The 23,544-nt window shown below is 44.8% G+C and overlaps 1 protein-coding gene across 4 annotated transcripts in view; it reads left to right on the top strand.

Annotated features, from left to right (window-relative positions):
• The first annotated feature begins 837 nt into the window (after positions 1-837).
• LRGUK (leucine rich repeats and guanylate kinase domain containing) overlaps positions 838-23,544 on the top strand; it is a 68,921-nt gene continuing 46,214 nt past the window's right edge. For 3 of the 4 annotated variants that reach the window (XM_019543776.1, XM_019543777.1, XM_019543779.1), the window contains exons 1-7: positions 838-960; positions 2,938-3,045; positions 3,858-3,939; positions 5,123-5,223; positions 5,922-6,003; positions 9,875-9,999; positions 18,540-18,683. In XM_019543776.1, coding sequence (XP_019399321.1) covers positions 847-960; positions 2,938-3,045; positions 3,858-3,939; positions 5,123-5,223; positions 5,922-6,003; positions 9,875-9,999; positions 18,540-18,683 — 756 coding nt within the window. In that variant the 5' untranslated portion in view covers positions 838-846. The remainder of the gene's footprint in view (positions 961-2,937; positions 3,046-3,857; positions 3,940-5,122; positions 5,224-5,921; positions 6,004-9,874; positions 10,000-18,539; positions 18,684-23,544) is intronic. The other variant, XM_019543778.1, reaches the window with a different exon arrangement.

A 23,544-nucleotide genomic window follows, 5' to 3' on the forward strand; every position in this document is an offset into this window, starting at 1 on the left:
GCACATGAGCACAACGTTGGCCCTCTTCCAATCCTTGGGGATCTCCCATGCACGCCACAATTTCTGCAAGTGTTTCCCAGGGGTCCTGTAATGACCTTGGCCAACTTCTTCAGCACTCTTGGATGGAGTCCATCCGGTCTCGCTGACTTATAAACGTCTAGCTTTTCTAATTGGTATTGCAGTATCAGTCCCAGCATGTTCCTGACAAGCCTTATCTTGCCTGACTTACCCCTGGGTGCGGTGACAGGATGGGACCAGCACAGTTTGGATGGTCCTGGGGTGCATCGTAACCTTTTGCAATTCAAGGCACCTTTCCTTAGGCTCGAGCCCCCTCAAACTGTCGGCTCTTCGTCTTAGCTCGTTTTTTGGACGACGGGGAAATAACTCCGCTTGTTTTTTCTGTCACGACGAAGTCAGGAAGAACAGCCTTGTCCTTTGGGTCGCACCAGCATTTCCATTTTGGTCCATTCTTTTGGACCGCAGAAAAATAACTCCACATTTATTTGTTGAAAAGAGCTTGGGAACAACAGTCTTGTCCAAAATTTCCATTTTGATCCAGTTTCCCCCCCTGCATTGTAAGTGGTCCCAGGGTGGATGGAGGCCACAGCCACTCTGAGCCCCAGCAGGGCACCAGCTAAGGGGAGAACTGCACCTCCCAGCATGCACTGCGCGACGGGGAACTACAACTGCCGGCGAGCCCGGTGGGTGGGTGGGACTACAACTCCCGGCATGCACTGCGCTCAGAGCACTACGGATCCCAGCATGCCCCTTTTCCTCCCCGCCAGCAAACCACAGCTCCCGGCAGCCCCCGCGGCCCGTCTCCCGGGCAACGGGCTGGCAAACAAGATGGCGGCGCCCATGTGCGAGGCGGCCTCAGCCCTCCCGCTCCCGCATCAGCAGCAGGAGGAGGAGGAGGAGGAGGAGGAGGAGGGGTCGGACCTGGAGCTACCGCCCATGGAGGTCCCGCCAAACCCCCCCCCCCATGGCTGGGGGGGTTGGGACACTGGCTAGGGGTGCTGGGGTGCGCTGGGAATCCCCCGGGGACCTTTTCTGGGGCGGGGGTATTGGCTGGGGGTTGCTGCGGGTGCCCTGGGGGTCCCCTGCTGGGGCTGGGGTACTGGTTGCAGTGCCCTGGGCACCTCCCTGATGCTGGGATACCGGCTGGAGGTGCTCTGGGGGTCCCCCCTGGGGCTGAGGTACTAGTTGGGGATGCCCTGGGGGTCCCCCCTGGGCTGGTACATTGGCTGGGGGTGCCCTGGGGAATCTCTGGGGCTGGGGCACAGGCTGGGGGTGTACTGGACACCCCCTCCCTGACACTGAGACATTGGCTGGGGGTGCCCTGGGGATCCCCCCTGGGGCTGGGGTACTGGTTGGGGATGCCCTGGGGGTCCCCCCTGGGGCTGGGACATTGGCTGGGGGTGCCCTGGGGAATCTCTGGGGCTGGGGCACAGGCTGGGGGTGTATTGGACACCCCCTCCCTGACATTGAGACATTGGCTGGGGGTGCCCTGGGGATCCCCCCTGGGGCTGGGGTACTGGTTGAAGGGTGCTGGGAGTGCCCTGGGGGGGGTGCCCTGGGGACCTCCTTGGGGCTGAGACACCAGCTCAGCAGGGGCAGCAGATGCTAAGGACACTTGGGCAATCTCCCTCGCACAGCCAGCTGGCAGGATGGGGCGATAGCAGCTGAGTGTAGCGGCCCTACCTTCCTCCCCCAGGAGCAGGCAGTGGGGTGTGAGGGGTGTCCAGGATGGTTTTAAAAGCTGCTGTGCGTGGAAGCGAGGTATGCACAACCTCTGCCTCCGAACTTCCTAGACCTTCAATGCTGGAAGCTGTGAGTGCGAGTGGACGAGTCGGTGGGGGGGAACCCCAGTCAGGTTCAGGTCACTCGCCCTTTCAGCATCTGCTGTCTGCCCTGGTGTGACAAGATGCTGGGCAAGGTGGACCTGTGGTCTGACCCAGTCAATGGCAGCTTTTATACCTGTCTTTGCACCCCCCAGCCCTTCTTTCTGCATAAAAGGGGCAGGCTCCACGCTGGCCCCCAAGTTGCTGGACAGGGACATCAGCTGCATGGGGCAGGTGTTGGCCGCTCATGCACCAGCTCTGCTGCATCATGCTCTTCAGGGAAGCCAGTGACTTTCTTCCCACTCCTTTGTGGCTCTCTGATATATCCATAGCCCTGGCATCACCCCCTTGGGTTTTTTCATATATCTGCAGCATCCAACTGTAGTATCAAGGTGCTACAATTTATTTTAGATTATTCTGATTCGAGAGACAGTACTCATCTTGGTGTCTAGATTAGACACCACTGTGTTATTTCTTCCAGTTCGCAGGCATTTCACAAACCATTGACTTGTTTTCCCATTAAACCTATGCACTGGTGCATGAGTGTCACCTGCCCCTTTTGGACTGGCTGTTTTATGAAGAGGGGTGCCAGTTAGGTTAAAACTTCATAAAGGACCACTGAATTTCTGAATATATTAGCTCTGAGCAGGCTGCTTGAGATGTTTTATTGCTTGTTTGCTGAGATGAGAAGTATCCACAATCAAGGAGAGCTTCCTGCATTGCAGCAAAGCCCTTTTTAAAGTGGGACAGCTATAACGCAACGTACAAAAGCATTTATGGCCCTTTTCTTGAAAAAGTTTGAGCCTCTATCTTCTGGAAATAATATATATTAACTGCTCATTTTTAGTGCCCAAACTGTATCCATATCCACACCTCCTCCCTCCCAGGTGTGTGTGTGTGTGTTCGTGCTGTAAGAGGGTCATGATGCTAGTAATGAAACCTGTGTTTGTCTGAGGGCCTGTGCCATCAGTTGCCATCAGTTGTCACTTGCATCCTGTGCCGCCCCAGTGACTTTAGCAGGATTGCAGAGTGTACGGTTTGGTCCCTAAGTCCCTTCTAACAAGATCTCTGTGTCTGTCCTTTTGGCATTTTGCAGGAGCATTTTGATGGGGTGCTGAATGACGATATCATAGCTGAAGCCCTGTACAAGCTGGGGCGTTCAGCGCTTGGCACCGAATACGTTTACCTTAACCTGTCGCTTTCGGTGAGTATAACTAAAGGACGACCGCTTTTCCTATATAGCCATTGCTGGGGCATGTATCTGTGGCCACAAGCTTTGCCTGATGGTGAAGTGGCATTATAAGAGAAGATGGCATCTTGACACCCATCTTGCTGATCCCAGCAGTCTTTCCTGTCCAAGTGCAGGGGGGCTGGATCGAAACTATGGCTTGGTTGGCAGAATGTTTTCTGATCCTGTGATTAGTCTCTTTGCCTGCTATGGTTGTCATCTTTGTGTGTCTATTTTGGGAGCTTTGGAAGCTGTGACTTGATCTTGCTGGAAACTTGCTGTCTTGGTGCTAATTTCTCTTTACTTCCCCTTCTATAGCTCTGGGAGTCAGGGATTTCTTCTTCAGTGCAATTGCCTACACCTGTCGGGCTGGGTTTGACCAGAGTGCGGGGGAGGGGATGATGATCCCCTTGACGTGCAGTGTTTGAACCACACTGGTAGGAGATAATTGCTGCCCCCCCATAGGAATTAGCCATTTTGATCCCAGTTTAAGATGACTTAGCTCAGATTCTTCCTTTAAGTGCAGCCTTGAGTTTGCAGCATTTCCCTTAGCTGTGGCTCTCATGACTGCAATTTTTATTTCTACTTTGACACTTTTTCTTATTCACGACTCATCTGGGGCAAATGAAAGACTTTTTTTTCTTTTTTAATAGTCTTATTCAGGTGAGTGCAAAGCCAGTGTCCACCTTAAGGGAGCTGTGGGTACTTCATCATTGGTTCCTCTCCTGGGAGACCAGGGTGAGATTACACAACTAGTTATTAAATCTTCTTTACTTTTATTTTTCCAGGGCCGTAATTTAAGCGACATTAACATTCTCTCCAAATACGTTCACTTAGAGAAGTTGGAACTTTCATACAATAAAATTAATGGTATGTAGTAGGTATTCTAGTAAACTCTTGGTTATGAAATCATTTAAGATGAAAAATGCAGCGTACCATGTAGCTTTAGTATTACAAAACTTGGCCTACGTTTTAATGGCATGACTAATCCAATTCTATATGCTGATGCTATGGTTGGATCTCCTTGAGAATGATGTACTGACAGTGTTCATACAACTGTGGCAGCATATGCTAGGCAATAAGATGTAAATATTAGTGTCTGGTTTATTATGCAAAAGTAAAAGGCAAACAGCCATGTTAGTGTAAGGGGAAGGCTGAGATTCTACACATGCAAGTGTCAGAATATTGAAAGATCAGTCTGGTTACAGGTGTTCTGCTTCTGGGCTTTTCTTCAGCAAAGACCTCCTAGCGAGAGATGAAATATATTAAATTGGATGCTGCTTTTCTGATGAGCACATATGGGGGCTGGGCTGAGACCTGCCAAACTCATTTTTTAATCTACTGTAATCAGCATCATAAGGAATAAGGCTGTGGCAGTCACCTGCTCTGTCACTTTCTCTCCAGTTTGGATGCTGATTATCAGGGCATCTCCGTGTTACTCTACCTTGTGCCAATTCTGTTGTTTCCAACTTGTAGACCAAATAATGCCTGAACTGACCAGGGCCTTTACTCCAGGGGGATAATCCCTCTTTGAAACATGGCTTTCACGAGATAACGAATATTGCCAAGTAATTACTAAGTTTTGAGGGGGAAAAATTCCTCTTGCTGCCATTTTATAATTTGAACCGGCTCAAATGTCACTGCGTGGAAGATAGATTTCTGGCTGATCTAAAATTCTCAGAAGTCTCATTTTCATCAGTCTCATTTTCCTAAAGTCAAAGTCACTAACACAGTGTTGAAAAGCTCACTCGCTTCTAGGTCATAAAGTTAAATTAGTTCATGGTAAAACTTTATTTTTTTTAATAATGGAAAACTGATATAGGATTTGGTGTTCATCTCTGTCTTTCATTGTTAACAAACTATCCTTTGTGGAGTAAAAGATGCTAATACACTTAATTACTGCAGGCCAAGCCTTGCTCTATAAATTGTCTGATCTAAAATTGGTTTTTGGTTGCTAATGGGTATAATTACCATATTAAATCATAATACCCATCATCATTGTATTCCCCTCTGCATCCTTTTACTTAATTTGGTGTTTCCCTTTGTTAACTAGATCTGTCTTGTGTCAGTCACATGCCTTACTTACTGGAACTTGATGCTTCCAATAATGAGTTGACTACATACTTCGATTTCAAACCTCCTAAGAGTCTCAAGGTAAAACAGATTTGGTAGATTTAAATTCAAGGACCTATATATATGGTCTTGGTTTGGTATTTGGGCAGACCACAGAATCAAGTCTTTTGTCTCCCTACCCCTCCATCTTCCTTTAGTTGACATTTTTTTTAAACATAAAATATCCAGGGAAATCAAACTCTATTTGTATCTCTTTTGTTTTTTTTAAAATAGTGAATCTTAACTGCCACAGGGATAGCAGTTTTTATACAGTGGACTCCAGGTTACATGGTTAATATTCTGCCAAATGAATCCAATCTTTCATGGAATCAATTCGCAGTTTTCAGATCGACTGCTGCCAGTCACTAATGAGAAACATGTATGTGAAGTATAACCATATGCTGGTCTTCCTTTTCTGCTGTTGTTTTGATGGAGTCCAGTATGGCTTTAAAAATCTGGAGTGTTTTGAAATACTACAATTATTTCTATGCTTTCTTTACCAGTTCTCTAATCTTAATGTGAAAATTGCCAGGGCCCTTAATAAAAATGTTTGTAAGAGAAAGGCACATTTGTTTTTGAAAGTTCTCAAAATTTGAATTATGCAGCTCATACAAATGAGGTCTTGTCGAACTTTAATATTAATGATCATCTTGCTTCTTCCACACCATTCCATCAGTGTTGAGGCAACTCAAAGGCCTGGAGAAAGAAAGCAAATTTGTGTATGTCCTTTTTCTCTTCAGGAGGTAGATTTTTCATACAACCAAGTATCTGCAATGCGAGATTTGTCTGCATACCAGTCACTTACCAAACTCATACTGGACTGTATCCTTTCTGGAATTTAGAACAGGAACAGGATTTTTTTTTTAAGAGCTGTTTATTCTGCCTTCATTTTACAGCTTCACTTAACAGGATGATTTTCTCTGAAAAATGAAAGCAAAAATAGCATCTAATCTACTGGTGAAATTACTTTAAATTTACTAAGCATCAATATCTTAATGGAAAGGAAAGGTGTGTAACGAGGGTGTTTATAAAGATCGAGTACAGTAGGCATGTCATGGGAAAACAAAAAGAAAAACCCTTTGCATCCTGAAAAGTAAGAAAACCATGAGTCATTCTCCCTAGACATAGCAAAGATGATAAACAAACGTATGTTTCTCACTGCAGTATCCGGATATGAAGCACTGAGTTTACTTTTAACTCCCTTGACTCCATAATCATGTTTTCCTTCAGCTACACACTTTATTAGAATGAATCTAGTGCAGGCGTCGGCAGTGTTTTCCAGCAAAGACACACTGGGGTCCCAGAGGAGTAGGTACTAGCACCCGGCTGCTTCCACTGCTTCTCCCTGGTAGCTGGCTGTGATACACCCCAAGGAGAGCTCCTCTTCCACTAAAACACAGAGCACCTGACTGTCGCATTGTACAGCATGGCCAATCCAGCCTGTGGGCCTCAGGTTACTGACCTCTACTCTACTGTTATGTGTTAATAGGCAGAAAGTTTCTGCATCTAGCATCCACAGGCACCTGTGCACCATAGCTTTTAATAGTTATTAAATTAAATAGGTTTATAACATTTAAACTTGTTTATTTTGGAGCGTCGCATCAGTGTTTGCACTCGGTAGGTTTTTGGATGAAATAAGCCTAGTCTCTAGCTGGCGCCGCAGGAAAACGGGATGGTCCAGCGCTGTCCCCCTGGCCCAGGACATCCGACCCCATGCCTCAGGGAGCTGGCAAACTGCACAAGCGAAAAAAAAGGAAGCAATCCAAAAGTGGAAGCAATTTGAAGAGATGAACTACAAAAAAGTCGCAGCTACCTGGTGGACAAAGAGGCTCATTACACATCTTTGAATGCCTTTGTGTTTGCACACAATGAATCCATGGACGTGACACTTTAATTCCTGGTAAGCCAAACTAAACTACATCTGAGGATTTTTACTTTAATGCACCAGAAAGACTTTTAAAGCATCCGGAAATCCCACTCATGCAAACAGTCATGCAGTTGCAGCACAAGAAAGAGCAAAAAATGTGGTGTGTACAAAGGCTGGGGTTAAAGTGAGTGTGTAAAATTAGGGTTGTCATCTTGGCAACAGTGAGCCGCTTTGTATGTTGCCAAATAACCTTGAAAGTAAGTAGGATAAGACTGATTTTTTGTTTGTTTGTTTGTTTACTGAGCTCCCAGAGAATCTATAGAAGTCCAAGCCATTAAATGACAGTGAGCAAGGTCCTCCTTTTATGTGGTAGTGATGCAAATTGTTTGCAAAAACACCTTTCAATCTGTGCATGTGTCTCCTAGTTGGTGGAACACCAGTCTGGCAGAGGATCTGAAAAGGAAGTCCTGACTGATTTAATTTTCTCCATTACTTTCTTTTCTGAAGTATTTGCTGTGCAAACTGGCCTTTATTCTTGCTAACTTCTCTTCCACATTTGTCTAAATTAATCCTCAATGTGGTTTTCTGTGTTCTCAGGTGGATAGGCTGCCTTGCTTATAGTTGCTTATAACTCCTTTCCCAGCCATATAAATTACATCCCAATTCTTTGTTCCATAAGAGAGAAAGCTGACTGTTTTTGCTCAGTTCTGTCTTCCATACTTGAAGTAAAGCCATTATTGAAGGATTTTTTTTTTTTACATAAGGGCAGCTAACTGATTCACAAGTTGTTCAGGTTACATTATTCACACATGTTACAAGCTGTACAGGCACGGTGATTCTTGTTAGAGAATGGCACTGGGATTCAGTCCCTTTGCAATTCTAATTTCCCATAGCAAAAGCAAAAATAATGTGACAAAATGGAATAAAATAGAAGGGTCAAAGTTTATTTTTACCGATCTGAATAGCATTAAGAATTTTTCATTTGGTGTTAATGCAGGCATTCAGTATTTCTGTTTGCTTCATTTGTATTGTTGCCAGTCGTATGGGAAGAACAACTGTGACATGCATATGATTGCACTAGGGCCCTTTGAATTTCACAGAGATGAGTGCAGAATTTAGAATACAACGTGGCACCGTTCCTAACCCGTGTCAAGCAATACGTGCAGAAGACATGGCAGCCAAAACAAGCTGTTCTTTGTAATCACAAATGAAACAACAATCTTAAATATCTTACAATGGTGAAAATGTCTGGCAAGCGTTTCTTAGCAGACAGTAACTAAGCATCTCCTACCATATTTCGGTGAGCTGCGATGCAGATGGTAAGGTCATTACAAGTTTTCCTGACAGTTGCACACACAAACACACCTGACAGGATTATAAATTAATCTCCACAGAGGAAATTTCCTAAAACAGAAATGGATACAGTTTAGTTGGGCAATAATACCAGACAAAGCAGTTATAATGGGTGATTGAAACTGTAAAATTGGCTGTATTAGTTGATAGGTCTGTTCAATTTGCTGCATCTTAGTGATGCCTTTTGCCTAGCACTTTTTTCCTCGGAATGCCTTGGAACCAAATAAGTTGGTATTTGCATATTATAGCAATTTATGGTTGGTCAGTATTGGCTATGTTGGATCTAAACCTTTGCCCAGAGAAATTTTGCTGCAGACTTAAATAGAAGGAAAATGAGATCAATTTTATGCACATGTCAACATGCAACTGTCAAACTTGTAGACTGAGTGCATTTTTTCCCCCGAATACCTGAAACTGCCTGGAATAAGCGCTATGGAAAAGATAGATCTTTTCTACTACTATAGGTGCCCATCTAAGTTAAAGTGTGTCTTTGGGACTCAGTTATGGTATGACACAGTTGGGTCCTGTCCATGCTACCAGGGCCAAACCATGTTACCATTCAGCTGGGCAAAGACAGGCTCAGAATTGTATTTCCCTTTATTAAAGTGCAGCATCCTACTTGGATTAAATTCAAATTTATAGTGTGAATCAAGCTGGGGAAGAAATAGTGATCAGCTGTCCACAGGCAGCTAAGACTTGAAATGTGTTTAGTTGCACAAGAAAACTTGATTGTATCAGTTTTTGAGCTGGAGTTTTCATTCTTTCCCATAAATTAAAACGAAATCTTGTTGCTTCTGTGATTGATAAAAGGTATTTTCTGCATCTTGCTTATTCTACTTCAAAATATTTTGAAATGATTTCTTATTTATATTCTCACGTTTTAATGCATCAGATTCAGTTCAGTTTTATACAATCTGGTTAGTTTGGATTTTATATTGTTGTAAATTAACAGGACACAGCCACCCTCACTCTGACGCAAAGTCAGCACTGAAACTGCTAGAATTATTTCGAGGCAAGTAAAAATGTGGAACTCTAAATAAGATATGGGTTGTGTCCAGAGTTGTTATTTATTTGTGTGCTTTATGCAGTAACATTTTGAGGCCTCAGCCAAGTTGGGGGCTTATTGCTCAAGGTGCTGTAAATCATATAGTACAAAAGGTGGCCCCTGTCTCAAGGAACTTACAGTTTTCTTTCCAATCCTGTACTTGATATGGGAGAAACCCCACTGATGTTAGTGGGGCTTTCCTTAAGCAGTTTTACTCACATACATGCAATCAGAGGTGCAGAGTCTTAGTTTAAGACAAGTAACAGGTGGTTGAAACAAATATATTTTGGGGTGGGAGGGAAGGGGAGGACAGGGCATAAGTAAAATGGCCTAGGGTGTAGGAGGGGAGACATTGGCTACATTCGCTAAGAAATGCAAAGTATTTTTGTAATGTAATTATTTTCCTTAAGTGCAACACTGATGCATAGATAATAACATAGAGGAGATCAGAGGGCTAGAGAAATGCCGAAGCTTGATTCACCTTAGCTTGGCACACAACCGGATCACTACAATCAACGGTCTTAAAAACTTACCTATCAAAACACTCTGCTTGGTAAGTGTGAATTTTTTTTTAAGGCTTTCTTTTTTTAACTGGTCCAGACCAGTTTCTTAAGAACTACATCATTTGCTAAAAATGTAGGTTCCCCAGATCTGTTTAATACAGTGTGGCCCCAAGGACATTTGATTATTTGTTTTATTTTGTACCATGCTGTTTACTTTATCAGATCCTGGGGGTTAAGGGCGGGGATGCAGCGGTGCATTTGTATTCTGCTTTGATTCTTGGTCCACCCAAACTTTAAACCAACTGCCGACTGAGACAGGCAATGGCATCTATGAAGGCAGTGCTAAAAGAGTCAGTTGACATCATGTCTTATTATCATTTCCCTGATTCCTGCTAATCTCTTTCCTCTTCACAGATGTCAATGACCCTCTATCCTTTTCAATGGTCACTGATATTCCACTCTTCAAACTATCCTATCTCCTGCAAGTTTGCTGTCTGTTAACCATTCCTAGCAGTGTCTTTCTCTCCTGTTTCATAGCCCTGCAGGCTGTTTTTAGCTCTAGCTAAAAACCTGAACTCAGAAGTGGTATTGTTAACTCAGGTGTAGAAATGACTGACAACAAGTGTTAGAGCACTTCCAAGATGCTCAAGACAGCTAGATTTTGTTTTGTGCGTTTGAATAAGAGATGTATTTAACTGTAATGACTACTGGACTGATGACAAAATATCTTTTGACTGTTTTGGCTATAGTTTGCCTAGCTGTGTTTTTTAAAACGTATACTGTATATACTTGAATAGAAGAGGACCATGATTATAAGTCAATCCCCAATACTGTATTTCCTTGATTAGAAGATGAGGTTATCTCCCATATAATACAGGGGGGAAAGCCCCACTCATCTTACAATCAAGCACAAGACAGTGGAAGGAAAGGGCAGAAAACTGCTGTGGCTCCGACTACAGCCCAAGGATGGGGCTGAAGCTGGAGCCAGAGCTGCAGCTGGTGCCTGCCCTCCCCTGCAGCCTCTGTATGCCCTGCTACTCCTCCCCTGCAGCCCCCAGTCTTCCCTCCCCCCATGCCACTTCTCCCTCTGGTTCCCCCTCTACTGCCCGCCTCCTTACCTTTGCTTTGTGCTGGCCCTGCTGCAGTCTGGGGCATGGAATATGGATCCAGCCCAGCCCAGCCCTGTAACAGCAGCACTGGCTCCATGCCTCTGCTGTGGGGCCAGGCTGGAACTATGCTCTGTGCCCCAGGCTGCAGCAGGGATGGAGCTTCCTTGTGTGAAGCAAAGGTAAATGAGGGGCCTGAAGGGGCAGGCAGTGGGGAGAGATCTTTGGTGAGGGGGAAGATGGGAGGAAGGCAGGGTGGGCATCTGAAGCTGTGGAGGGCAAAAGCAGCATAGAAGGGGAAGGAGTGGGGAAACAGGGGAAGGGTAAATCAGGGAAGCCTGAGGCTGCAGAGGAGGAGGGGGCAGGCACAATGTGGGGGTGGGGAGGCAGGCAAATAAAGGAGGGCAGGCCGCAGAGGGCCTGCCCCCTACCACTATCCCCCACTGCCTGTTCCATTACTGCTCCCCCTACCTGGCCTACATGTGGCTCCCATGATTGCCTCCCCCACAGTCTGTCCACCACCACCTGCCCCATTACTGCCCCCTCATCACCTCTCCCCCCACCATGATAAATTCATAGATTCATAGATTGCAAGGGCTGGAAGGGACCTTGGAAGATCATCAGGTCCAGCCACCTGCACCAAGCAGAAAATACAGCTGGGGTCAGGCAACCCCAGAAGGTAACTGTCCAGTCTCCTCTTGAAGGCTTTCAGGGTAGGCGATTGCACCACCTCTGGAGGGAGCTTATTCCACAGTCTGGACACGCTAACAATGAGGAAGTTTTTCCTAATGTTGAGCCTGAATCAGTCTTCCAGGGGTTTGTGACCATTACTCCTGGTTTTCCCCAAGGATGCCCTGGTAAACAGTTGCTCACTGAGCCTTTGATGTACTCCCCTAGCGTACTGGTAAGCTGCTACCAGGTCCCCTCTCAGCCTTCTTTTCCTCAGGCTGAAGAGTCCCAGATCGCTCAGCCTTTCCTCGTATGGCTTGCTGTGCAAGACGGCTCTTCTCTGGACTCTCTCAAGCTTGTCCACATTCTTGTTAAAGTGCGGTGCCCGGAACTGGACGCAGTACTCCAGCTGTGGTCTCACCAGCGCTGAGCAGAGCAGAAGAATTACCTCCTTGGTTTTGCTGGAGATGCATCGATTGATGCATGTCACAGTATTATTTGCTCTACTGGCTACAGCATCTCAGTGTCAGCTCATAGTCATAGTGTGGTTTATTATTACCCCCAGGTCCCTTTCATTCGTGGTGCTGGTCAGGTTGACGTTGCCAAGCCTGTAGGTGTGTTGGGGGTTGTTCATCCCCAGTGGAGCACTTGACATTTCTCGATGTTGAACTTCATCTGGTTCCAGTCCGCCCAGCTAGCCAGCCTGTCTAGGTCCACAAGTATCTATAGCCTATCTTTAAGTGTGACCACACTCCCCCATAACTTGGTCTCATCTGTGAACTTGGCCAGTGAGCTCTTTACCCACACATTCAAATAATTAATAAAGATGTTAAAAAGTACTGGACTGAGGACCAACCCCTACAGGATGCCACTGCCCACTTCTTCTTAAGATGACCTTCCAATAATTAGATTCCATACATGGAAAATTATAATAAATGTATATATTTTCCATGTGCAGAATCTAATTTTGAGGAGTCGTCTTACATTCAGGGTCATTTTGTACTTGGGTAAATATGGTAATTATAGATTTCATAGACATTTGGGCTGGAGGGACCTCAGAAGATCTTCGAGTCCAGACCCCTGCCTCAGGGACAGGAAGTAAGCAGGGGTTATAGGATCCCAGCAAGATAAACATCCAAATGTCTCTTGAAAGTATTCAAAGTAGGTGCTTGAACCACCTCCGGCAGATGCTGTGTGGAAATTTTATAAATTTGTTATAATTTTCCAGCTATAGAATCTAATTATTGGAGGTTTGCTTTGAATATGTCCCTTTTTCACTGCTACAGCAGGGAAAATAAATCTGGGGGTGGTCAGGCAGCCCTCTTCCTTTCTGCTTCCCCCTAGCTTTTTCTGTGCTGGCAGGCTGTGTCCCTGCTGCTGCCAGGGCCCAGGCTGGAGCCATGCTCTCTGCCCCAGGCTGCAGGAGGGATGGAGTCTGCCAGCATGGGGGTGGGGGGTGAGGAACAAATTTGAAAATGATAACCTTGAAAATAAACATGGCTATAGCAATTTGCGTATGGTCCCCATGCACTTAGTTCATCCAAAATTGATGCATATATATATATTTTTTTTTTTTAACTGCTGCCAGTTTTAGCCCAGGTATTCCATAAACGCACTTTTGAGCAACATTTTGGCACACACATTATATGTAGGACAAACTTTTTTTTTGTGAAAATGTGTATATATTTATTTATTTATTTATTTATTTATTTACACACACACACACACACACACCCGCCCATCCACACACACACACACACACACACACACACCCCTCCCTCCCTTCTTTACTGATCCAGCTCACTTGACAGACACAAGTACAGTTTACCATCATTATCATCCCATTACAGTAAATGCAACCGTGCACCCCCATGCCCATTGCCATCTCCTTTTACCCGTCACAATCATGCAAAAGCCCCCTCCGTTTTCTCTACCCTCCCTACCCCGCAAAAACCCCTCTTTTTTTTCCTCCCTGTCCTTTAGTCCACATCCTCATTCTAAGGCACTTTGAGACACTTAAATGAAAAGTGCTTCTAAGTGCTCAGTAGTAGTAACTGTAGAAATGCAAAAAAGAATGTCTTTAAATGTGAGCTTTGGGCGGCAGGTGTGCTTTTTTTGAATTGTTATAAAAGCACAAAACACATTAATCTGTCTCTCTCTAATTTTCTTTGTAATTATGATCATAAAAAGATATGTATCTGACATCTAAGAGCTTCAACCCCCAAACACTATGTTCCTACACCAATTTCTGCACACTAATAGCAAATACATTTGAGCGCGTTTCATCTAAAGCAAGTTCTTTATTTAGTGAAGAGCAGAAATATAACTTTTTTCTGTCCCTAAAATGTTTTAAGATTTTTCTGAGATGCAGTACAAAATTGTGCTAGCATGTAGAAAGGAATAATTATATTCTATACACACAAAGTCCCAGTTACTTGCCCTTCTTTAATCTACTAATTACCTCATTTTAATAGTCACTGAAATGAGTTAATTTTTAAAAGCGGAAAAAGTAGCAAGTGATCTCTTATTACAGACAAGATTATTTGTTACTCCTTCAGTACCAGTCAATTTGGAACTCTGGTTGCTAATGGAAATGGCAGTGATTAAATTAGATTGGAAAAATCCTGTGTAAAAATCAGAAATGAATTATAAACTTCCTGAAGCAGATAATTTCTCTTTATATCATTCTTTTAAAATGGAGCATATGTATTCTTTCTTTGAACTGAAACAGAGCAATTTACTTAATTGCTCTTTGTCTCAGTTTTCCCATCTGTGAAATGGGCTAATAACATTTACTCTGATTGAGTTCTGTTATAAAATGCTTTGAAGATGAGAGGTGCTATATAATTGCTAAACATTATTAGCATGAACGTGCTTCTTATTTTTGGACTGTACATGCTTCTCTTATTGCTGATACAATAGTTTGTCCTTTTTTTTTAATCAGCAAGCTGATAATCATATAAAGTAATGCAAATAGTGAAAAATTAATATAGTGTTTTCTTTTACAAATTAGATTAAAGAGCAAATAGATTGTGGATGACAGGAAAGGGTTTTTCTGTTGAATCAGCCTTCTTTTTCATTCCCCTTGAGCTCCTTAGGGTAGAGAATAGGAAGGTCTCAAATTTGGAAGAAGGGTCTTCAGAAATTGTAAATACTGCCTAGCTAAACCAAAAACCCTATGTTCTGCTGGTGTTTGCAAAATAGAAATGAATGCAGCTGTAATGGACTGGACTCCTAGGAATTTTATATTTTCCAAAAGAGGCTCCTCACATGCGTCCATTTTGTTCACAGAATTGTGTGTGTACCCCTTGCACACTGCAGTTTGCAACTGCAGCTCTAACTCTTATAGAGCACAAGTCTAGTAAAGAACAGGAAAAGGAGAGAGAGCTTCTTCTTGCTATTAATAGCCTAATTAAAGATTTAAAAGCCAGGAAAATGTCAAGGACAGACAACTGGATCAACATTACAGCCACCTAACTTATTTATTTCTCTAGTTCCTAAATATTTATTAATAGAATATGAAGCTGCCAAATAGCTTTCAGCACAAAGTGACTGTGATGGAAGAGAGATGCAGCTTGCAAGGTTGAGAGCTCATGTGGGTAAGTCATTGGACCCCAAGAGCAACAAAGAATCAAACAGGTTTTATACATGCTAGGAGTTTGTAGCAGGGATGGCTATATGATTTGTGGCTATCAGTAACCCAGTCAAGAACATGGACCTTCCCATCTGGAGCACCCTCAGCAAGTCTGCGGATGACATCAAGGTGGGGGGAGTAGTAGATAGATACCCCTGGAGGGTAGGGCTAGGATTCAGAGAAACCTTCACAAGTTGGAGGATTGGGCCAAAAGAAATGCCATGAAGTTCAATAAGGACAAGTGACAAGTCCTGCACTTGGGACAGGGCAATCCCCTCCACCGGTGCAGGCTGGGGGTGACTGGCTGGGCAGGAGCTCTGCAGAAAAAGACCTGGGGGTCGCAGTGGACAAGAAGCTGAATATGAACCAGCAGTGTGCCCTTGGTGCCAAGAAGGCTAATGGCATCCAGGGCTGCACTGGTAGGAGCATTGCCAGTAGGACAAAAGGAGTGATTCTTCTCCTCTATTCTGCACTGGTGAGGTCGCATCTGGAGTCGTGGGGGGCCCAAAATTGAACACGCTACAGAAAGGATGTGGATAAAGAGAGAGTCCAGTGGAGGGTGACAAAAATGTTTCAGGGCCTGGGGGACATGACTGGTGAGGAAAGACTGGGGGAACTGGGTTAATTTAGTCTAGAGAAGAAGAGACACTAGCAGCCTAAAGTGGGGTTTGAAAGAGGATGTGGAACTAGGCCAGAGGCAGGCAATTATTTTGGGCGGAGGGCCGCTTACTGAGTTTTGGCAAGCCATCAAGGGCTGCATGACAGGCAGCCAGGGGCAGATAAATATTAATTTTCTAAATTTTTTAGGGGCCCCGTGGCTGGATAGAATGGCCTGGCGGGCCACACCCAGCCCATGGGCTGCATTTTGCCTGCCCCTGAGCTAGGCTATTCTCCGGGGTGGCAGATGACAGAACAAGGAGCAATGAGCTCAAGTTGCAGTAAGGGAAGTTGAGGTTGGATATTAGGAAGAATTTTCTCACTAGGAGAGTGAGGCACTGAACAGGTTACCCAAGAGAGGTACTGGAGTCTCCGTCCTTGGGGGTTTTTAAAATCCGGCTGGACAAAGCCTTGGCTGGGATGATGTAGCTGGGGCTGGTCCCACTTGGAGCAGAGGGTTGGACTAGATGCGACCTCCTGAGGTCCCTTCAACCCTCATTTCCTATGGTCCTATGATTCTACTTCTGAAGAAATGACTCTGGGCTTGCGTGGTATATCACAGCATTTGTCATGGGGGTCCTTGTAAGCATGCAGTTAGATATTACTTTGGGTAACTGAGGTTTCCTTCACTCCCTGTGATGAAGTGAATATATAGACACAACCTATTGCTACAGATTGTCTGCAGAAAGAGGGAGATAACATTGTATTGGCTTACATTTGGTGTCAGCGGCTATCCCTCACAGACAAGGATGATCACTCCCACGGGTCAAATATAGGGGTGTAAATGAGTCCAGTGATGGCTAAGAAGGCCAGTCCTAGAACCGCCGACTCTCTGGCAAATGCCACAGGTGGTGGTAAAAGGGAGGGTCAGGCCATGGATTTCTCGGTCTTGTTTCCTTTCCTTCCATTTCTGTTGGTGTTCTGCCACCAGCTTGAGACCGTTTTCCTCGAAATAAAATGTACCGTCTCTCGCAAGGTGTCGCCATGTAGCCCTGTCTTGGGCTGGTTTTCCCAATTTGTGGTGCCAATGCCAAACTTCTTAATTTTTGCCTTAAGGACGTCCTTGAAGCATTTCCTCTGCACCCCCAGGTACTCCATAAATACACTTTTGAGCAGCATTTTGGCACATACTTTATATGTAGGACAAACTTTTTTTTGCAAAAACTTTTTTTTTGAGATATGCTTCTCCTTCAGAAAGACATTTCTGTATCTCATTTCGTGGCTGCGGGATTGCAGAAAAAAGATCATGGTCCTGTTTGTTATTAGCATAAGTCAGCACTTGTGTGATTTCCTTAAAATGCACTGGAGTTAAACCAAATGAGATAATCCCATTTGTTTCTCCCTCAGTAAAAAAGAGGAGTTGTAATCTGGCATCTCCTGATGCGGATGAAGCTCAGGCCCCTTCCAGATGTTACCTTGTTGTGGGATAGATGCCGATTTCCGGCGGCAAATGGTAACATGCCAGACATTCAAGAGATTTGTCCCTAGCAAAAAGTGGCCAATCCACCACAAAAATAGCAGATCTACAACAAAGAAATTGCTCATTTAGACAAATTTAACATCTGGTCTGTACCCTCCACCATCCCACAGTGCTGTGCTCTCCCTTCCTCTCCCTCAAGTATGGGGGCAGAGAGGAAGAAAGGAAAAGCAGCTGAATCCCTGACAGCCTGTTCACTGTGAGCTGTCAAGGAGTTTTATAGACTGCCCTGTCCCTCTTGCCCCCCTGCCAATGCAGGTGTCACCCAGGTGGGGAAACCTAGGTTCACCTGGGTATGTGAGCCATCTGGCACTGGAAAGCGGCTCTCTGGTCCTGGGTGGCTTGCACTTCCTTTGAAACTACAATCATCTGAGTCTTTCCTGCCCAAGTGCAGGGGGACTGGACCCGATGATCTGTAAGGTCCCTTCCAGCCCCTAACAACTACGGAACTATTGTTTGCAGGGAAGCCCGTTTACCCTTGCCTCTGGGGAAGTGGCAGTGGCAGGGGGTGAAGGGATGAAGACCTCCCAGGCAGCCCCTGCCACCCCGGGAGGCTTAGAGGGAGCTCCATCACCCATGATGCCTGACAGCAAGGGCGACTGTGCTTCCTGCAAGCCAGAAACTTCAAAGGGCTTCTGAGCAACCTGACACAGGTTTCAGCGAGCTCTCGGGCTGCCTGGGAACTTTAAAGGGCTTGCAAGCCTCTCGGTGGGCCTGTCTGGCCCTTTAAAGTTGCCTGGGAACAGAAGAGAGCTAGGGAGCAGTCCCCAGTTGCCCCCTCTTTATTGGCACCTTTGAACCCCTAGCTGCCCATAGTGTTTTGGGTATTTTTTTCTTTCACTACAAAATTGATGTCTGGGGGAGCCTAATACATAGAAGACCTGAGAGAGAAAAATGATCTGTCCTTATCTAATAAGTTTCATAATAGTCTTATAAGCGAACACAGAAATTATCCCTTAAGAGGCAAGGATGTTGTTCCCCTGGGATACTTCATTTTTCACCCATGAAAACTTATGAGGTCTTTATCTGATTCGGACTCATTCCTAGAGCGCTAACCAGATTGAGAAGATAACTGGTTTGGAGGAACTGAGAACTCTCCAGCATTTGGATTTATCCAGTAATAACATCAGTAGCCTTGGAGGTTTGGAGGAGCACTGTCTACTAGAGGTGATCAGTCTGGAGGATAATCAGGTAAGGTCCTGCATGTGAATCTGAAATCCTTTCTACAATTCAGCTCCTTGAAGATTCAGCCCTGAATCCCCACAATCCTACACTAAAGAAATATTAGAAGAGATTCAGTATTTTTTCTGTGGGTCCCAGGAGCTGTGATGCAGCTCTCTCTGTCTCACTTAAGTGCTTGGACTAATTTCTATTTAGGTCAATCATTCTTACATGACATTTGGTACTCCTCTCTTTGAAAGACTAAGAGCATTTTTTAGCATGGATGCTCCAGGGATGACACAATGTAGGGAACTTTTTTTTCCACCCAAGTATACCTGACAACCATTACTTTTATCTTAGCTATTCCAATATCCCTCAACCCTATCTTTCTATCACAAGTTTCACTTGGGCCCTGTAAGACTTCCAGTCATACAGAATTTTGTACAGTGTTATCTGGTGACTTCCGTTATGCAGCAGAATATTCACTGGAGACTATGATGGGACCATGCAACTCATTTATACCTATAGTTTCAGGTGACATTTGAACCCAGAAAAAGTTATTTCTGCAACTCCACACATCAGAGAGCTTTCCAGGTCTTTAATTTCAGAAGAGGCCCTCAATGGATCAATTAGTTTTCCATTAAAGCCAGTTCTGTGTAGTAAAGATCATAGCAAATAAAAAATAACATCATTTTCAAATATTCTCCCCAGTTTAAGGAAACGCCCACAAGAGTGAACACAATAACTTATTAATTCCTTTTTATAACAGCACGTTCAGGTCGACATTTAAAGGGTGCATCAATGTTTAAAATCTAGCAAGATGGGAAGCTAACTAATAGAATGGTCTTCATTAGCATTAATAACACTGCCTCCATTGCTTCATAGAGTTTCGATTGCTCTTTATAGCAGGCAGAAGCTATTAATTCTGCCTCATCAAAATTTGTCTTGTTTAATGGTACGTGTCAGAAACTGTGGGGTGAGTTGCCACCTTTCTAACACATCCTTTTCTAGGTGACTTGAGGAAATTTGAGACCTAACCAATGTAACGATATTCTCTTCTATTGAAAAAGTTGTATTACGAAGTTCAATTACTCTCTTACGTGGTTCTGTTATTACTGTTTGTATTTTTCTTGAACAGTGACATTAAAGCTAATTTATTCAACCAAAATTCCAGCACCGCTGTCAGTTTTGACTCTATGACAATAGTCTCTATAACAAAGAGGATTTTTTTTATCATAAATGGCAACAGTGGATTTCATCCTCCCCCATTTTCAAGAGTTAAAAGAAAAGGTCTAGAACTGTCCTCAAAACCCTTAGAACATCTTCTGTCTGAACAGATGGGAAGTGGGAATCATGTTTCCCATTAATTGATATCCGAAGGCAAATAGATCTGTGATCTTCACCCATGTGTTCTGAGCAGTGGGTAGAAGAATCTAGGATTGTAAAAAAGGGGGAAGTTCATTGAATATATCAGCTGTGTGGGTTTGGCTTGATACAGCTGGTAAGAAAGTTCTTGTGGGAAATTTTTCCTCTAAAAGCTATGCTAAGATATGGAGAAGATAAAGGACGTGCTCAGAGAAAAGGCTTTAAGTAGGGGAAGAAACAACAGCCAACGAGATGGGGCCCAAACAGAGTTTGACCTTGCTGCTTTGGCTGCAAGAAGGCATTATAGGCCAATCAGGTAGCAACTCAATACCAACACACTCCAGGATCCTTCAGAAGTGCCTTTTGTTTCACTCCCTGCTGCTGGTATAAAGAAATTGTTGGCAAGTGGAGGATTTTTTATGCTATCCTACAGACCAATCTCTCCTCTCAACCCAGAGTCAGGTAGAACATGCTGGTGGGACAGTTGCAGGGAATTTTGTGTTACCACATTGTGAACTGCATGCATTTAGTGGATAAAATAATACTCTTCTCTCCGGAGAGATCCTCATTCTGAGATGATGTACTCAATTTTGCTATTCATCAAAAACTCAGAGTAATAGCAGAACTTTGTCTTCATTAAATGAAGAGTGCATGTCTCTCTCAAAGAGATGTCTCTCATTAGTTTTGCTCTATAATCACACAGCAGAGCCTTTATTATGATCTCAGCAATATTGGAACATTTTTCCTTTAAGTGCTACTCCGCTAGAATTCCACATCCATAGCACCAGAGGACTTGTTCTGCAAAAAACATTAATGCAAAAGGAACACTAATTATTGAACTTTTAGCAGAAGCTCAGTATTCCAGCATAAAAGAGATCACCATCCTATTATATGTGTGCCTGCCACTTTAAGGCCCTGGACCTGGCAGCCGCCAGGTGCCTAAGGAGGGCAGCCATTTTAGGCTCAGGGCTGCCTGTATAAACAAGGCAGTTTGGCTGCTGGAGGAGGAGGCGACAACATTGCTTGGCCTGAGGGTTGCTGAGTTTCATCCGGAGGTAAGGGAGGAGCTGTAGGGGATGGTAGGAAGCTCCTGGTCCTGGGTGCGACCAGAAACTACACCTTGCTGAGAGTGGGTGGCCTGGTGGGTCTCCCAGTGGTGCGAGAGCTCCCAGGAAATGCCAGGCCAGTGATCACCCCGGTGAAAGGTGGGTCAGGGCGCCTTAACCCCTAGCCCTCACCTTAGGGTGGGTCACGGTACACCGGAGGTGGTTGTGGTGGTTTGAGACCCTGAGGAGGAGAGTTGGGGCCAGGCACGGCTATGGCTACAGCCACCTGAGCCCACCTGTGGAGGGAAACCCTGAGACCCCGAATAAAGGGGGCATTATGCTGTGGAACCACATCAAAAGGGGGCAGTGATCAGAAGCCCCAGAGAGAGGGCGATGTGGAGCCCTGTGAAGGGAGAGGGGGGGCTCATCCATAGGGCAAGAGAGCTGAGTCCTGACCCCAGTAAGTCCTCCAATACTGGGAGGCAGAGTTTGGGTCAACTATAACATCTGAGCCCCAGTTGAGAGGGGGCCAGTGCTGTGGAACCACAGCGAGAGAGGGCGACGTGGAGCCCTGTGAAGGGAGAGGAGGCTCAGACAGAGAGAGCGAGAGCTGAGCCCTGACCCCAGTAAGTCCTCCATTGTTGGGAGGCAGAGTATGGGTCAAAGATAACACCGGTTGTAGCACCACAACCTGCTGCCAAGGGCAGGGAGTGAGAGTCCCCTGCGAGACCCTAAGGCACCCGTCATGGTGTGAGGTACCCCAGCTCCCCACGTCTGTAAAGGAGGACCCAGAGAGGGGGACCCCAGGATAAGAGTATGGGTCATACATCAGGGCTTCCCCTGACTGGCCCAGGCAGGGGCCAGGACCAGGAGGGTCAGGAGGGCAAGGAGGCCCACCGAGAGGGATGCCCAAGAGCCAGAGGTCTGGGGTCCCAACTGGCCCAGAGGTGGGCCAGGGCTAGTGTGAGCCGAAGGTCCCAGTGAGGGGACCACACCTGAAGGGGAACTGATGGCAGGGTGATAAATAGCCTAGTATGACAGCGGCAGAGCCTGCCTGAAGGGAGGAACCCAGGTGGGGTCCTACAGTAGGATTCTGGGCTGCATTGTGAGGGACTGGCGCATTTGAAAACATTGTGATGTCATCAGTGAGGCTTGGGCTGCAGTGTAGGGGAGGAATGGAGCCGCAGATAGCGCCCCCTAGCAGCAAAGCAGAAAATATGTAGCCTCCTGCCTAATTACATCTATTAATTAATCAGTTAAGACCAAGGCATGGCAGGCAAGAAGGTAGGCGGTTAGCCCAAGAACAGGTGGGCGGGCCTCGCAGAGATTGGCCCCGGTAGACCCCCATTACAATATGAAATAGGATTGTTTTTTTAATGTAGCTACCATCAAAACACAGTGATGTTACTACAGCAACCTAGATGGTAAAGCAAGTGTGTCTGTAGCACAAGCAGCCTTGATTGCTGCAGAAATGAAAGCTTATCTTTGTATTTCCAGGTGAACTCGCATAGATACTTTTTTTTCTTGTGGAAGATCAAGAAGCTTTTAAGATGGTATCATTTTGGGCACTTCTAGTGCTGTAGAAATTACGATGATGTCATATGGGACAAGAGATCTTATTATAAGGAGATTGATGACAGTTGGATGAATACTGGTCCAACACCAACATATCATTTCAGCAGTAAATCCCATGAACAAAGATACAGCACATATCTAGCTTTTATTGATTATTTTAAAGAAAGCCCTTGTTCCCCAGAATTCAATTTCTTAAAACCTTGGCCTCAGTAACAGCTTAAAAGGTCTGAAACCACATGATATGTGGTTTTTGACTTCTGTATTAGGAGAGAAGCTAAATGTGTCGATTCAAGACTTTACAAAATCATTTAATTCTTTCAGTACTCGCGCTTTCTAAACAGGCAAATATATTTTTTTCAACAGCACAGAATGTTTAAGGAGTTTAGATTAAATGACCCTCATGCTGATTTGCTTAAAATCTAGATTTTCAGAAGTTTTGTCACAAAGAGCTTGTCTACAAAAATGTATACGGAATAATCTTCAAAACTGGACATCTTTCTTTCTAGGATCCATACCCTCCACTGGCAGTGAAGCTATTCAGAGCCACTCTGTATTTTTTACTCTGTATTTTTTTTTTTTTTTGCTTTGTTCTTCTGAAGAGGTAGTGGGAAGGCTAGAGATGACAAATCTCGTTTGAATTGCCCAGTCCTGTAGCTGGGCATGCAGGTTTGGGAGTCTCTACTAAGACTTTGCTTTGGACACTTAATGAAAAGAAACCTGTTTCTTAGAAAAAGGGAACATTTTGTTTGTAACTCTAAAAATGCAAAAGGTGACAACAAACCAGCGGTGACCTTATGGCTGTTGGAGCCCTGGGCAAGAGAGTCATTTGGGGCCCCTTAAAGGCTTAATTTGGATGATCTATAACCCACCACAGTTGTATCATGGATCTTTTTAATATTCTTTGA

The sequence above is a fragment of the Crocodylus porosus genome, unplaced genomic scaffold, assembly GCF_001723895.1.
Source record: "Crocodylus porosus isolate Cpor-Errol unplaced genomic scaffold, CroPor_comp1, whole genome shotgun sequence".
Taxonomy (NCBI): Eukaryota; Metazoa; Chordata; order Crocodylia; family Crocodylidae; genus Crocodylus; species Crocodylus porosus.